Source organism: Balaenoptera ricei, chromosome 3, assembly GCF_028023285.1.
Source record: "Balaenoptera ricei isolate mBalRic1 chromosome 3, mBalRic1.hap2, whole genome shotgun sequence".
Lineage (NCBI taxonomy): Eukaryota > Metazoa > Chordata > Mammalia > Artiodactyla > Balaenopteridae > Balaenoptera > Balaenoptera ricei.
In genome coordinates this window covers 174,521,795-174,538,616 of record NC_082641.1, presented here as the reverse complement: position 1 = coordinate 174,538,616, position 16,822 = coordinate 174,521,795, and the positions used below count along the sequence as shown (strand labels likewise).

Genomic DNA, 16,822 nt, shown 5'->3' with positions numbered 1-16,822 from the left:
GACTTTGTGTTAGCCACTGGATAGAGCTGTTCCTGAGTACTTCTGCACTTTAAAAAAAAAAAAATTTATTTATGTATTTTTGGCTGTGTTGGGTCTTTGTTGATGCACGCAGGCTTTCTCTCCTTGCGGTGAGCGGGGCTACTCTTCGTTGCGGTGTGTGGGCTCCTCATCGCGGTGGCTTCTCTAGTTGCGGAGCACTGGGCTCTAGGTGCGCAGGCTTCAGTATTTGTGCCATTTGGGCTCAGTAGTTGTGGCTCGTGGGCTCTAGAGCGCAGGCTCAGTAGTTGTGGCTCGGGGGCTTAGTTGCTCCGCAGCACGTGGGATCTTCCCGGACCAAGGCTCGAACCTGTGTCCCCTGCATTGGCAGGCGGATTCTCAACCACTGCGCCACCAGGGAAGTCCTGTCCTGCACTTTTAAAAACAGAAGTCGGGGAATTCCCTGGTGGTCCAGCGGTTAGGACTCCATGCTTCCCCTGCAGGCGGCACGGGTTCTGTCGCTGGTAGGGGAACTCAGATCCCACAAACTGGGCAGTGTGGACAAAAAACAAACAAACAAAAAACAGAAGTCAATGAGAATCTCTTCCTTGGGAAATTGGCATTTGGATTGAGTGTGTGTGTGTATGTGTGTGTGTGTGTGAGAGAGAGAGAGAGAGAAAGAGGGAGAGAGAGGGAGAGAAACTGTAAACTGTGATTATGAGAGGCAAACTAGCCCTGTTGGTAAGTGCATGTGTTCTGATGTATTGCAGACCATTCAGGTTTGAACCCCAACCTTGCCACTTACCACACCACCTTGGATAAGTTACTTAACCCTCCCTAGTCTCAGTTTTTCATGTATAAAATGGGCATGATAATAGTGCACCCCTCCCCCCACACACATAAGGCTATTGTGAAGATTATGAGATAGATTATGTCAACTTCTGAGAACATGCCTGGTGCATTGTAAGCACTCAGTAAGGAGAGCAATTATTTGCTTAAACTAACTTAAGAAGGATGCTGTTACTTACATCTGGTTGGTCTTTTTTTTTAATTAAAATTTTTTAAAAATTTTTTATATTTATTTTTTATTATTATTATTTTTTTGGCTGTGTTGGGTCTTCGTTGCTGCATGCAGGCTTTCTCTAGTTGCAGCGAGTGAGGGCTGCTCTTCATTGCCATGAGTGGGCTTCTCATTGTGGTGGTTTTTCTTGTTGTGGAGCATGGGCTCTAGGCGCGAGGGCTTCAGTAGTTGCAACACGCAGGCTCAGTAGTTGTGGCTCGGGGGCTCTAGAGCGCAGGCTCAGTAGTTGTGGCGCACGGGCTTAATTGCTCCGCGGTATGTGGGATCTTCCCGGACCAGGACTCGAACCCATTTCCCCTGCATTGGCAGGCGGATTCTTAACCACTGTGCCACCAGGGAAGTCCCGATTGGTCTTAATGTCTTAATACTTAGAGAAAAAAAAAAATCCTGTAAAGTAGTGTGCTGTGTGCTTAACTCTGTTTTTCATGAGGCCCTACATGATACCTAGATTCTTCTAGCTCCTCTCCCACTCCAGACAATGCCTGGGCATCCCCCATTATTGTTCCAGGGACAATGTTTAGAACCCTAGGGATTGTTTTTTTTTTTTCTGCATGTTCACCAGAATTCTCCCTTTTCCTAGTAACAGCAAATGTAATTTCTATTTACATGCCCTCCCAGACTCCATTCCTGTGATTTGAAATGTCTCTGCCAGCTGACGGAATGAGCACAGGACCCAGGCCTGGCCAATGAACATATCACATTCCCCCTGAACACAGTGATTGGCTCAGGGGTGGCTACAAGACACGCTGGTCCAGTCAGCTTCTGCTCTGGGACTTTTGCTGGAGCTGATGGGATGAAGGGATTTTCCTTGCATGGGAAGGTGGAGCTGGTGGGATGTAAGCCTGGCACTGCCCCAACGAGGGTGAGGCTGACTTGGAGTGGGGCAGTAGTCATTTAAATGTTCTTTTGGCTACTGTAATAGAGACCCAAATCATAATGTGATGGCTTAAATAAGATAGGCATTTAGTTCTCTCTTTTGTAACAATCCAAGTAGCAGCAATACAATATGGCTGCTCCCTGGTCTCAGAGGGCCACACTCCTTCCAGTTTGTGGCTCAGTTATTCAGAGGGTATGAACCACCTACTGCAAGATGACCCAATCCACGTCTTCATTCTAACCACCAGGAGGCAGAAAAGGGAGAAGGAGAGGACACAACCCTTCTCTTCAAGGGCAGAGCCTGGAATTTACCCACATCCTTTCCCTTTACATCTCATTGGCTAAGACTTTGTCATATGACCACATTTTGCTGCAAGGGAGACTGGAAATGTGGTTTTTACTTTGGGTAGCCTGCTAAAAATCAGTGTTTCCATTACCATAGAAGAAGGTGAATGGATTTAGGGAGACAATGGACAGTCTCATTCTCAGAGCAAATCAGAGGCAAGAGATTTTGTTACAAAGTCCTGGTGACATTTTTGAGTCCCTGGATCCAACTGTGCCTGAAGCTGGACGCATGGAACTTTTCAATGACATGGGCATTCATTTCCTTTTTTGCACATACCTGTTTGATTTGGGTTTTTGACCACTTGAAACAGAAAGAACCCTGATTAATACAGTTAGATATAAAGCTCCTAGTTGATGGCTAGCAGAGTGGGAGTTCATGAGTCAGTATCATTATTGTTGTTGCTGTTGTTGTTATGATTATGTTGCGGGTGGCCCTACAGCTCACTTCGTCTGTGCCTTCTCTACCTGTTTCTTCATCCTACCCCAGCACCGCTAGCTCACCCCTCTCATCCTCACAGCCCTTAATGACTCATGGGTGATGATGTTATTTGTCTCTGATTCCAATGGAATTTCTTCTTCACTCTCCCATATACATGGCAGAAAAGAATCATACCACCCCAACAATGTTGAGGGAGGGAGTCCTGAACCCTCTGTTTGTGACAGAGACCCCCCCCTTGATTCAAGTCATGCCTCACCCAACCCCTTTCTTAGGGCTCTTAACTTTTTCTCTCTTCTTTCCTTCCTTTTCTTTCTTTCTTTCTTTCTTTCTTTCTTTCTTTCTTTCTTTCTTTCTTTCTTTCTTTCTTTCCTTCCTTCCTTCCTTCCTTCCTTCCTTCCTTCTTTCTTTCTCTCTCTCTTTCTTTCTTTCTTTCTTTCTTTCTTTCTTTCTTTCTTTCTTTCTTTATCTTGATGAAAAGTGAACATGAAGCCCAGGCGCAGAACAAACAAGACTGACTCCTGTTTCATAACTTTGATCACTATTTTCATCCACTTCTATCGTTTCAGATGTGTCCCCAACAGTTACACGATTCTCTGGGGGAGGGTCTGACCCCTGACACCACATCCCTTTCTATGTTTATGGGATGAAGCTCTCCACCAGCCACCCATGGGCTGATGTCTTTGGGATAGGGGTCTGGTACCAAAAGGGTCAGAGGGATGAGGTCCAATAAAGTTGGGAGGGGGTAGTTTACAGGGTATGGAGGACAATGGCCTCTACTGGGGAATGAGAGATTTCCAGAGAAGAGCTCCCTCCCTGCCCCCTGGTGAGAGAAGCCAGGCCCCTTGCTGCCCATGGGGCCCATGTCCTGGAGGAGGGGGAGGACCACCTCAGGTTGGGGAGACTGAGGTTGTGTGCCGGGCCCCCTCCTTCCGCCGCAGCACGAAGTCTCCAGGGGCGGCTGGGCTCATTGCGTAGAAGACATTGGCATTGTCAGGAATCAGGAGCTCTGACCAGGTGTGGAGATGATGGTGAAAGGCCCACATAACCTCATACTTCCCTCACAAAGGACCTAGGTAACCTTCCACCATTCACCTTGGAGCCTGAACAAACGTGGGTCCCTTCAGCTAGTGCTAAGCCAACTTCATTCTCCTCTCTTTGTGAACCTAGACCACTTCCCACTCAAAGCCTGCACAACCTCATGTCTCCCCCCACCTCCAACCCCGTGAACCTGGGCAACCTCCTGCTATTTCCCCCTGGAGTCTAGACAACCTGCACTACAAGCTTGAACAAAGTCAGGCCACCCAGCCCAATCAATTTCCTGCCCACCCCACCCTTCCCCCGCAGCCAACTCCCAGCCAAGTTCATGCTGCTCTCACCATGAACTTGGACAACTTCTGACTTCCCACTTCCAGCCTGTACAACCCTCACACTTGACACGTGAACAACCTCATGTATCCTTCCTAATGTCCAGCCAACCTCACGTCATGCCCTTTAATATGTCACTCTCTGGTTTTTTTTTTTGGCCACACTGTGGGGCTTGCGGGATCTTAGTTCCCCGACCAGGGACGGAACCCATGCCCCCTGCAGTGGAAGCATAGAATCCTAACCACTGGACTTCCAGAGAATTCCCTAGCATGTCAGTCTCTTGCCTCTCTCTCTTTTTTATTCCTACATTTTTTTCTCCATTTAAAAAACTTTTAAATTGAAGTATAGTTGATTTACAATGTTGTGTTAATTTCTTCTGTACAGCAAAGTGACTCAGTTATACATATGTATATGTATTCTTTTTCATATTCTTTTTGATTATGTTTTGTCACAGGATACTGAATATAGTTCCCTGTTGCCTCTCCCTCTTGAAAACTGGACAGCCTCCTACTCACCCATACACTGCACGATCTCATGCTTCCCTACCCTGAATTTCAGTACCATGTGGCCCTCTCCTCGGCCAAGTTCAGGTAAATTCAGATCCCCATGCTGAGCCTGGCCAAACTCATTTCCCCTCAGATCCAAGCCCAGACCCTGCTTCAGTCTTGTGCTCCACCAGGTTGAGCCTGAATAACCTCATGATTCTACAAATTTAAGCCCAGATGACCTACACTCCCTCTCCACTGGACCCTGGACAATCTCATTTCCCCATAAATCCTAGGAAGTCACCTTTGGTGCCCGCTTCCCTCACACTGAGCCAGGACAACATCATGACCCCACCTAATGGAGGCACCAATATTTTTCTGCCTCTTACCCCAACCCTGCTTCATCTCACCCCTACTCTGTGCCAGAACCACCCCGGTCAGTCTGCCGCCCCCCCTCCTGAAGCTGCCCCCCAGCTCTGGCTCCAAGCTGTCCCTGCTCACCCCTGTCCCCAGGAAGGACTTGGAAGAGCTGATAGTCCCGGGCCCAGGGCTGGGCCACATTGTGCTTTTCCAAGGCTCGCTGCACCACGCTGGGGGCCTTGTCCTGACTAGTGAGCTGGGAAGAGAGGGCGGGAGGTGAGGGATGACAGCCCAAGCCCCAAGGGCAGGGCTGCCACCAGCAGGTCCCAGGCACAGCCCCTCACCAGGATGCTCCGATACAGATTTCCATGGTCATTGTCGATGCTGACTCGGATGACGCAGGCCTCTGAGCCCTGCTGCCCCGGGAGGGTGATGTGAGGGCCACTCGAGGGCAAGGCCAGGGTCCGGGGGCCTGGCAGGTCTGGGCTCAGTGGCAGCTGTAGGCAGTGGGGTGGGGGATGAGCGGTGAGGCCACGAGGCCCCTCCCTCATTGTACTCAACACGTCTTCCTGCACACCCCAAGCCTGGGACATGCAATTAGGGTACATAGACAAGCCCACATCTATGCAATCCCATCACATACAGACTTTCATGCCCTGTTACATGAATTCACACATGACTCATGTTCACACACAAGAAACCCTGTGTAACCAGAGAGCAGCGACTGCACCCATTTGCTCACAATTGTTGGATACGCACAAGCCCATGTCCATGAAAAACCCTGCACATGGTCCTGTGGATATTGTGGATATTCATGCCCGCATTTCCCCTCCAGGTATGCAAATTCCTAGGAAAATGCATATCTGTGCAAAAGTGGGTGATTGCACCCCAGAGTGCCTTGTGGGTAAGTGGAAGCTCTGGTCCAGATCTGAGCATAACTGATGGACAGTCCCTCAAACGGGGCCATGGAAATGCACATGGCTTCCTGGACGTATCCCTAGAGTGTTCAGCCAACTGTGTGCATAGTCTCCTGTGTACATACCTAGCCCCCAAATCCTGTACACACACACACACACACACACACACACAGAGAGCCCTGGGTGCCCGCAGTCCCACATGTACACATAGTCCTGGTACCTTGGTGCTGGGGCCCTGGGGCCCTGGAGAGGCCGGAGGACTGCCGGGAGGAGGGTCCCTGGTTCTAGGACTGGATGGGGGGGACGCTGGGGACAGACTGGGGGAGACGCAGAGTCTGAAGTGGGGTGGCTGCCCTGATCTCTGATCCTGTCCTCTGCAGCCCCTTTACCAAACGGGATTCTCACCTGGAGGTGGAAGATGAGGGATCCTTGGGACTCCCACCAGGGGATGAGCCCCTCTCTCGGGACAGCTTCCTGAAAATAGAGACAGGGGATGAGGCTGAGACCACACTCAGTCCCAGGAGCGGATACCATCTCTGCCCACGTCACTCCCCACATACTCCCTGAGACTCACGCACTGAGGCGCTTGGTGAGGCTGATTCGCCGCCGGATGCGTGGGGAGCTGGGGCAGGAGGCGGCCGGTGGCTCAATGACCCGGGAGATGCGGTAGCTGAGGGGTCAAGATGCAGACGGGATGGGGGGGTTGGGAAATGAGTTAGAATCAGTTGGGAGCTGGGTTTTGGGTGTGTGTGTGTGTGGGAACAGCCAGGGGTTGGGCACCCAATGTTGGGGTCAGGGTCATTACAGCTGCAGGGTCTTATCAGGGATGAGATGAGATGGCTTGGTTGGCAGGTCACACAGGGGTTTACAGAGCGGGACTGAGGAGTCAAATTGGGTCAAGGATAGAGTTCAAGGTCAGATAATCACTGAGGTCAGTTGTTAGGATCATGGATTCAGTAGAATGAAAAGAAACCATTGGGACAGTTGAGTTGGATGCTCTGACGTAAGAGTCAGTTGCTCAGAATTGGGGGTCAATGATTGGGCTCAGAGAGTCAGACGGGGGTTATGAATGGGGTCATGGGTCAGATCGGGCCAGAGGTGGGGGAAAAGAAAAGATGGGATGGTTGAATGGAATGGCCAGCTGCACGTTAAAGGTTGAAGTCAGAAAGTCAGATGGGTCAAAGTTTGGGGTCAGAGGTCAACTGGGGCCCTCGACTGGGCCGAAGACAATGCAAGGTGACAGGCTGGGTGGGGGGGGGGTGTCAGGGCTCAGGAGGGGGTCTTAGGAGGAGCTGGAGAGGTGCATGGGGGAGGTGGATCCAGTGTGTGATCCAGGGTCAGCGGGGGGGGGTGGGCAGGCCAGGCCGCGTGTTGGTCACCTCTGCTCCTCGCTGAGCTGGCGGTGGGTGCGCAGGGCAGCCAGGATGGGCAGGCGGGAGCTCAGGCAGTAGCTGTGACAGCGCCTCTGCAGCTGCTGGATGTGCGCCAGGACCTCCCACTCCTGAGGGGGTGGCCTCTGAGACCCCGCCCATGCTCAACCCCCATCCTGGACCACTCCCGCATGCCCACCCCAGTGCCCACTTACCTTCCTCCTCTTCTCAAAGTTGATGAGATCCCCCTGGGGGCAAATTTTGTCTCAACTGGAGCCTCCAGGGTCAAGGATCAAGGGTCAAGGTCAGGGGTTGGGATGTCAGGAGCCCCACTGCACTTAGGGGGCTGGGGTCAGGAGCACAGGCAGGGTCACGGGTGTGAGGTCAGGAGGCCCTCTGTGCTGAGGGTGAGTGACGCTGGGGTCAGGAGTCAAGGGTCAGGGCTCAGACCTCCAGCATGTCCGGCAGGGCTGTATCCAGCATAACCAGGTCCGTGAGAAAGGTGCCAAGGTAGGGGATGGGGCCTGGGGGCGGTTTCTGTGGCCCCCAGAGCTCCAGTCACTCTCAGCCATCACCGACCCCATCAGGCTCCACCCCCCACCCAGGATCCTGCTTGTCCCTCATCCCAAACCACATCACTCACTGAGGGCAGGCTTCCTGGGGGGGCATTCTCCTCGGTTGCCTCCTCCTGGGGGAAGGGGAAGAACTGAGCAGTCCTGGGGTCTCTGTGACCCCTCCCTCGGGGAAGATGCCTCCATCACAAGCAGTTGTAAAGGCCATACCCAAGGGAAAGCGAACAGGGAGGGGGAGAGAACAGATAAGCAGCAGGGGGCAGGGCTCACTGGGGATGATGGGAGGTGGGGCTTGTGGGTGCCTTGGCCCCCAAGGCTGGCCTTAACACAGGTGAGAATCCTTGTACCTGGAGATCCCCCAGAAATGCCCTGAACCTTGTTGGCACTTTTTTTTTTTTTTCAGTTTTTCTTATCAAAGTCAAGTCCTTAGCAGAATTTTTTTTTTTTTCACACTTTGCTCTGACTCTGGCCTTCAGTGACCTTTCCCCTGTAACTTCTGGTATTTGTTGAATGAATAAATAAGGCAGCCACCAAGTGTGAGCTATAATGAGGGCAGCAGAGGGAGTAAAAACACAGGGCTGCCCACAGACAAGAGGAAGGTCATTCTCGAGGCATAGGGAAAGGACACTGAATGTTATGACAATGACAGGCAATGCCCTGCCGGGCCCTGAGTCCCCTTCCTGGGCCTGGGATCTGAGGGGTCCTCACCCATCTGTACCTGGGAGAGAATCTCTCTGCTGCTGAGGTGGTTGTTCTCATCGGAAAAAATCTGCGAAAGTTTCCTGAAAGTGGATAACGGTTCCCTGGGGGGACAGGAGAGGTGTCAGGGGTGGCCGCGGGGAGAGTCAGAGCTGGGATGAGGTGGGCAAGAGGTCCCGCGCCAGCGCCCCCCCACCCCCACCTTGCTCACCGGCTCACCGCACCCCAGCTGCGCTTGAGCCGGTAGATGGGGTTAGACTGCAGGGCGGACAGAATGGCGCGCAGGGAGGAGAAGTTCCGCAGTTCCCGGCAGCGCTGGGGAGCGGGATGGGGGACGGCTGGTCACACCCCCAAGCCTGATCCCCAAGTATGATCCACCTTTGATCCCGTGACTTGTGACCCCAGGTTAGATCCTAACAGCCCCATATCTGACGAGCTACCCAGATTCAGCCTCCTCCCCCTGGGGCCCCCTCCTCCCCCTCCCCAACCTGCAGTCCCAGCCCCTCCCCCAGCTGCCCCTCTATTCCCTTCCTCTGACCTTGGCTTCCCGTGTCCCCACTCCTTACTTCTCCCCGGGCCCCAGACGGACCCGTAGCATCTCTCCTAGACCCACACTCCTCCCCAGCCCAAGTCTCACCCCAGGTGTCAACCTTCTTCCCCCTTCGCCTTGCCACGCCCCCACTCTCTTTCCCGGCCCCCATTTCTACTCTTCCTCTCTGCTCAGGCTCCTGCCCCGCTTCCATCCAGTCTCTTTCAGGACCTCTGCCTCCGTCTCTTGGCTTTGGTCCCTCCTCCAAGCCTATCCCCTCCCCAGTGCCCCCATCCCATCCTTATTCCTAGACCAGCCCTGCGTCCCTCTGCGGTCCCAGGCGCCAGTCCCGCCCAGCCACGTCCTAGGCTTTCCCTTAGGCACCTCCCAGCCCCAATCCTCCGAGTATCCCCAGACCCCAGTCCTCGGCCTTCCGCCCGCCCCTGACCTCTCTCTGGCCTCGGTGCCCCACGCCCTCTTCCACCCACCCTCCGACAGGCACCTGCGCGATGCGGATCCACTTCTCTAGCCGCTGCGCCCTCTGCGGGGCGGCTAGGCCCGGCGACCCGAGCACCGAGCCCAGCACACAGCCGGTCACTGTGTTGAACTGGGTCACAGTGGCGCGCACAGTGGAGGCGGTCCCTGTGGCCCCCGGCCGGTCCCGCTGCGACCACACGGAGCCCAGGCACTCGAAGGGCCGCACGCGCGAGAAGAGCTCCTGCGCGCGGGGGTTGGGGTGGGTAGGATCTGTGCTCAGCTGGGCCTCTCCCCCTTCCCCCTCCCCTACGCCCCGCCCCCTCCCGGCCGCGCCCAGCCGAGATCCTCACCGCATCCATCAGGGTCAGCTGCTCGGCCACGTCGTCTACACTGAAGTCCAGGAGCTCAGGACCTTCCCGCACGAGTCCTTCCACCTCTTCCAAGCAGCCTACCGGGGAGTCTGGACGGGGTATCTGGTCAACCCCTGGATGTCCTGAGGGAGCATTAGAGGGGGTTAAAAACTCTGAAGTTTGAATCCAGGACTGGCTGCGTGACCTTGGGCATCTGTGATCCTCACGTTTCTCATCTGTGAAACAGAGATCTCCTTGAGTGTTTTTAAGAACGTGAGAGCAGCAGTAACTGTTCATTGAGCATCCTGGGTGGATTAACGGGGAAATTTATACACTAACCCTGCGAGGGAGGTACTATTATGCACCTTTTTTAAGGGGGAAACTGAGGCAGGAATTTGCTCTAACTCACATCTTCAGTAAATGGCAGGGATCTGAAGCCAGGTGCTCAAAGGCTAGAATAGAAAATAGAGCTTTTCGACTTTGAACCTGTATTAAGATAGGATCCATCTGCCCTTTTCTGGTGGTTAGAGGTGGCATAACCTTGTGGTTAAGGAAAGGTTATAGTCTTAACGTCCCAAGTTCAAATCCAAACTGGTCCACCGGGGTGCTGTGCGAATTAAGCAAGACTTTAAACCTCTCTGTGCCTTGGTTTCTTCACCTGGATTTTTTTTTAAATCAAATGAAATCACGCATACCAGACGGCTATAAAGTACTCAATAAATACGAATGATTTTTCCGAGGTGGCGTTCAATGGTGGCGCCCCCTAGGGGACATTTTGGAAGTTGAAATCTTGCCACAAGAGGGGCTAGGCACGCATAGTGAAGAATTGTGCCACCAGTCTCCAAATGTCCCTCCAAGAAATTTGTGTCCTTGAAAAACCTGTTTACAATACTTGACACCTAGAACTCAACTATCTTGCTCATAAACACTAATTATTTTGGTCTAGAAAGGCAAGGACTGTGAAAGTGTGGACTTTGTTTTGTACGGAAATGGCAAGTGTTGTTCACCACTTTGGAAACTGATGTCACCAACATCTATGCTGCTGCGTCTGTGTCGCCAGTGCACTCCCCTGCATTAGTTTCTGGCTGCCATATTCACCATGATGCTATGGCAGGTGAAGGCACTGAACAACTTCATCGTGTCTCCTGGTGAGGCATGCCCAGACATTGACATACCAACAAGTATAGTTGATTGTTGTGTAAATTGCTTTTGTTTTATTTCTCCTTCCTATTACAATTCCAGCATCACATTATTATTTTAAAATTATCTGTGTAAGTCTGTTTAATTATCTGTCTTTCATTTCGTATTAGGACAGGTGGCCATTGCAAAATATTACTTTATTTTTATTTTTTGGCTGTGCCATGCTGCATGCAGGATCTTAGTTCCTGGAACAGGAATCGAACCTGTGCCCCCTGCAGTGGGAGCTCAGAGTCTTAACCACTGGATCACCAGGGAAGTCCCGCAAAATATTAGTTTTTAAAAGTGAGCATAGGGGGAAAAATTAGCCATAAAAAGGAACGAAATTGGGTCATTTGTAGAGATGTGGATGGACCTAGAGACTGTCATACAGAGTGAAGTAAATCAGAAAGAGAAAAACAAATATCGTATATTAACGCATATATGTGGAATCTAGAAAAATGGTACAGATGAACCTGTTTGCAGGGCAGAAATGGAGACACAGATGTAGAGAACAAACGTATGGACACCAAGGAAGGAAAGAGTGGGGTGGGATGAATTGGGAGATTGGGATTGACATATATACACTAATATGTATAAAATAGACAACTAGTAAGAATCTGCTGTATAAAAAATAAATAAAATAAATTTTTTAAAAATCCCATAACTTGAGCACCAAAAAAAAAAAAAAAAAAAGTGAGCATAGGGGAAAAAAAATTGCACATAAATCTAATCAAACCTTTAGCTCTTACAGCAAATATGGTGAATAGAGGAACATGCTTCATGTCACCATGAGAAAGCTAACAGGTAAATGGAGAAGAATGTGAGACATTCCTCAGGACAAATGACCCATTATTTTTTCCTAATGCCATTAATCAAAAGACAAAGAGGAACTGTCATAGAAAAAAAGAGATCTAAGAAATGAACGCTTGGGACTTCCCTGGTGGCGTAGTGGTAAAGAATCTGCCTGCCAATGCAGGTGACACGGGTTTGAGCCCTGGTCCAAGAAGATCCCACATGCCGCGGAGCAACTAAGCCCGTGCGCCACAACTACTGGGCCTGTGCTCTAGAGCCACAACTACTGAGCCCGTGTGCCACAACTACTGAAGCCTGCACACCTAGAGCCCGTGGTCTGCAACGAGAAGCCACCTCGATGAGAAGCCCGCACACCACAACGAAGAGTAGGCCCCGCTCACCTCAATTAGAGAAAGCCCGTGTGCAGCAACGAAGACCCAACACAGCCAAAAGTAAATAAATAAAATATATAAATTTATTTTTTTAAAAAAGAACACTTTAAATGGATTTTTTTTTTTCTAAGTGAGTAACTTTTTTTTTTTTTAATTTCATTTATTTATTTATTTATTTATTTATGGCTGTGTTGGGTCTTCGTTTCTGTGCGAGGGCTTTCTCTAGTTGTGGCAAGCGGGGGCCACTCTTCATCACGGTGCACAGGCCGCAGGTCTCTCAGTATCTCGGCCTCTCTTGTTGCGGAGCACAGGCTCCAGACGCGCAGGCTCAGTAACTGTGGCTCACGGGCCTAGTTGCTCCGCGGCATGTGAGATCTTCCCAGACCAGGGCTCGAACCCGTGTCCGCTGCATTGGCAGGCAGATTCTCAACCACTGCGCCACCAGGGAAGCCCTAAATGGATCTTTGGTTTTGAAAGAAAGAACTATTAAGAAGACAACTTGGGAACAATAGGGGGATTTGACTAGAGTATTTTTTGATATTGAGTAATTATTGCTGATTTCGTTGGAAAAGATTGTGGGCATGAAGGTTATATATATTTTAAAGTCCTTGTCAATTACCGGTGCGAACCGAAGTATTTGTGTGTGAAGGGACGTAAGTCTGGGATTTGCCTTCAAATCATCCTGAAAAAAATTTTTTTTTTGGTCAAATTGATAACTGTTGAAGATGAGTGATGGGTGTTTCAGTGTTCTTTATATTATTTCTCTCTACTTTTCTATACGTCTGAAATTTTCCATGGTAAAAAGTAACCCCCAAACAAGGATGTTAAGGTTCCCAGATCCTGGCATAAAGTCAGTGTTCAATAAACTGTTCATTTTCTCCTCTTACCTCAAGAACTCATAGCTTAGGGCAGCACTTTCAATAGAATTCTCTGCAGTGGTGGAAATATTTTCTACCTGTGCTGCCCGATGTGGTTACTGAGCACTAGAAATGTGGCCATTGTGACCAAAGAACTGATTTTAATTTTTATTTAATGTTAATTAAGTTCAATTTTAATAGCCACATGGGGCTAGTGGCTACCCCACTGCCCTGTGCAGCTCTGATGACTTGGAATCAGCCCATGAAATCTTGAAGGCAGAGGAAGAAAGATACTTGGTAACCAGGAGGGAAGATGAAGGGATAAAATGTATATAAATAACTCTCACCAGGGGAGAGAAGTGGTTGCTACTTTGTAAAGCAGAGAGAAATGTGGCCAGTTTAAGGATTAAAGAATGGATTAGGGATATAAAGCTCTTGTGACAGGGATCAGATCAAACACAGATGGGTGAAAGATGATACTTTATAAGCAGGATGCAATTATTCAGTAGACAAATCCGTGTTGTAACTGACCCCTGGGGATAGAGTTGGGGACAAGACCAATGGGCTCTATGCAGAAAAATAAGGCAGGTAATAGCACTCAGAGTGGGAGGCTGTATTTGTTGGGAGGGGACGTGAGAAGGCATGTCTGAGGAGATGACAACTGAAAAAAGATCTGAATGAAGTATGTGGATATTTTTCCTTCCCCCCAGAGCTCTCTACAACAGAGGTTGGCAAACGTGGCATGTGGGATCTTAGTTCTCCAACCAGGGATTGAACCCATGCCCCCTGCAATGGAAACGCAGAGTCTTAACCACTGGACCACCAGGGAAGTCCCAGCAAACTTTTCTATAAAGGGCTAGATAGTTTGCCGACACCCACTTTACTAGAAAATATCAGTATGATTTATTGTATCGATTTCATTATAAGTGGTAGATTCTAATAAGTAAGAATCTGTGATCACAACAGTAATGAAAATAATACTGTTAAATATTAAAAATAATTTGCCAAGCCCTCATTATTTGTTTATTTACTTGTCCACTAATTGTCTTCCCCAGGGAACAGGGAGCTCCTGTCCACTGTTATGTGCCCAGAGCCAGTGGCTAAATATTTGTTGAATGAATGAAGAAGCCAATGAGGTAAGTACTGTCATTGCCCCCATTTTGCAGATAAGGAAACTGAGGCTCAGAGAGGTGATTTTTCCAAGGTTGCACAGTCAGCAAATGGCAGAACTAGGATTTGAACCCAGGTCTCTGTAGCTCCTAAGGCAAGTAGTAATAGATGATTTGTAGCCAAAAACACAGGGTACTCTGACCCAATGAGGGACTATCTTTGTAGTTGGGATGTGTTGTGTGGGGGAGGTGATAGACAAATGCCAATACTTTAAACAAAGGGCTATTATCCCCATTTTACAGGTGGGGAAACTGAGGCTCAGACAGGGTTAAGAACCTTGCCCAAGATCTGTAGCTCCTCCGTGAGGGGAGAAGACCCCTGGGGGAGGGAGAATGCCTGTTTTGGACACTATCAGTTCCCCAACCCGCTCACCTGCCCATGTCTGGGACTGCTCCTCTTCTTCCTGCTGTGGCTCAGCGTCCTTCAGGAAATCTCCCAGCAGCTTTTCTGCCTCCCGGGCCTCAGCCCCTGATGGGGCTGCCCAGCCCAGAAAGGTGCAAACACTGCCTAGGTCCGAGTGGGCAGGGGGGTCCCAGAAATCCTGAGGGTAGTCCCGCAGCCAGGAGCCCAGCACTGACACCACAGCCCTGGCCAGAGGGGTGGGGCCTCAGAGCCCAGCCCAGAGTTCTGGACTTCTGGAGCCCCTACACTTCAGATCCTTTTGACCTCTATGCCCCCCCTGCCCACACCCGACGGGAGACAAACCTCAGGTTCTTGTTGAAGGTCAGATCTCTTCCCTCTGTCTTCTTGATCTCTACCCTGGAAAGACATCCCCCCTCCGCCATCAGGTGAAGAAGAGGGCGGCTGGAGGGGACTCAGGAGGAAGATTCTGGGGTTGGAGGGTGGGGTCCTAGTTCTAAACCGGAGGGAGCAGACGGAGTATCCAGGTGAAGGTCTGGGGTGGGAACATGAGAGTCTCCCGTTGGTACTGACCCCGGCGGCAGGGGCGGCGGCGGCGGTGGCAGGAGAAGGCCCAGCACGCGGGCAGTGGGCACAAAGGCCCGGTGGGTGGCCAGGAAGGCAGGCACGAAGCCTGGGTCCTGCTCGCGGTCTCCAGACACCAACTCCCGCGCCAGCCGCTCCAGCCGCGCTGCCCTCAGCGCCCGCACCTTGCTGGTGCGGTAATGGAGGAAGGTGTCGGCACCGGGGCTGGGGGCCTGCGGGGCAGGGTGACCGCAATGAGACACAGAGGAGTGGGCCCCAGCATCCCATTCCAATCATGTCTTTGGGAAGCACCGATCTTGCATCTGATCCTGTCCATTCTTCTGCATCCTGCCCCCTGAGTTCATTATTCTCCCCCCTTGCACAATCGACCCCCGAAACCCGCCTGGAATATCCTCATCCGCCCAGGCCCAGCCCTGCCCTCTGCCCCATTTACAAGCCACCCCTACCTCACCCCCACCTCCGCCCCCAGGCTGCTCCCAGCTCTCCTGCCGCGCTTCACTGGCCCGTTCCCAGGCTCTCCGCCCCACCTCGCTCTCGCCCGGTCTCTTCTAAAGACCACTCCTCCTTCTCCAGCTCCGCCCCACTAAACCTGGCTTACCTAGGCCCTGCAGTCCAGTTCCGTCTCCCCAGGTCCTGCTAGTCACCTCGGCCTCACCTGGCTCCGCCTCCTCATCTACCCCACTCACCTGGCCGCCCCCAGGCTCCACTCCATTCTTACCTGGTCGCCTCTAAGCCCCGCCCCTCCTTCGGGCCCCAGTTCCTCCCCTCCACTCAGCCCCGCCCTCACCTGGTCGCCTTCCGCTCAGCTCCAGCCTCCTACCCCTTCCTCACCTGGGTGCCCCGAGGCCCTGCTCCCGGACTCAAGCGCTGACTGCGCTGCCGCCGCAGGGAGACACTATACACCGCGCCGTCCTCGGTCTCCTCGCCCCAGTCCTGCAGCGGCGCCTGGACGCGGAGGCGGGCTCAGGACGCCGCAGGGGGAAGGGTCCCGGGACCAGGGCCCCGCCTCTTCCGCGGACTCAAGCCTGATCCCTCCGGTTTTATCCCCCTTTGCCGGCCAGAGTCAGTGAGACTCGGGGCAGGGGCCCGGGCTCGGGAAGTCCCCTCGGCGTGTCGGGTACCCTCCTACCTAGTCATTGGGAGGATGGGGTGGCATTTGGGGACGTCCCAGGGTCCAGTCTTAACTGAGTCTGTCTCTAGTCCCTCCCGCAGATGCGCTCAGAGACACTCCCCCCACCAATCATCCCTAAAAGGAACCAGCCACTTCACTGGGTCAGGGGCCGGGAGGCCAGAGGTAGGGACTCCCAGGCTGTTGTTCCGAAGGGTCCGATTTGAGGGGAGAGAGGATCCAAGGGGCGGTCGGGGACCTGGAGTTTCTGGACTTGAGGGTCGCCAGGGATGTGGGGTCCTGGGACCCCAGGTCCCCTTACCAGGGCGAGCTCCTTGCTCGTTGTCCGCTCCATGGTCCGCTCCCGTCCCGCTCTGCCGCTCGGCTGAGTGAAGCGGAAGGGCCGGTCGGGGAGCAGTGGCCGGGAGTCGGGCCGGCGGGGCGGGGCGGCCGGGCAGCGCGGGGGCGGGGCGGGGTGGACCCACGGCTCGCGGTTGCCCCTGCCAGACCCCAGCGCCCGGCCCAGGGCCCTGGGGAA

General features: G+C 52.2%; 1 protein-coding gene across 5 annotated transcripts; it reads right to left on the bottom strand.

Annotated features, from left to right (window-relative positions):
* Nucleotides 1-3,238: 3,238 nt before the first annotated feature.
* On the bottom strand, nucleotides 3,239-16,689 carry RGL3 (ral guanine nucleotide dissociation stimulator like 3). Of its 5 annotated transcripts, none has more exons than XM_059918344.1 (19): nucleotides 16,607-16,689; nucleotides 16,008-16,121; nucleotides 15,165-15,388; nucleotides 14,937-14,990; nucleotides 14,604-14,818; nucleotides 9,842-9,984; nucleotides 9,517-9,732; nucleotides 8,697-8,800; nucleotides 8,505-8,589; nucleotides 7,858-7,902; nucleotides 7,665-7,751; nucleotides 7,430-7,462; nucleotides 7,224-7,345; nucleotides 6,419-6,514; nucleotides 6,250-6,318; nucleotides 6,065-6,161; nucleotides 5,272-5,424; nucleotides 5,069-5,183; nucleotides 3,239-3,723 (listed from the first exon to the last, which is right to left on the bottom strand). In XM_059918344.1, the coding sequence occupies exons 1-19, from the start codon at nucleotides 16,637-16,639 to the stop codon at nucleotides 3,605-3,607; spliced, it is 2,124 nt and encodes a 707-aa protein (XP_059774327.1). In that variant the 5' UTR covers nucleotides 16,640-16,689; the 3' UTR covers nucleotides 3,239-3,604. The 5 variants fall into 5 exon arrangements, with proteins under 5 accessions (XP_059774327.1, XP_059774329.1, XP_059774328.1 ...); XM_059918345.1 differs by having other exon boundaries at nucleotides 3,630-3,817; XM_059918346.1 differs by lacking the exon at nucleotides 7,665-7,751.
* Nucleotides 16,690-16,822: the final 133 nt, after the last annotated feature.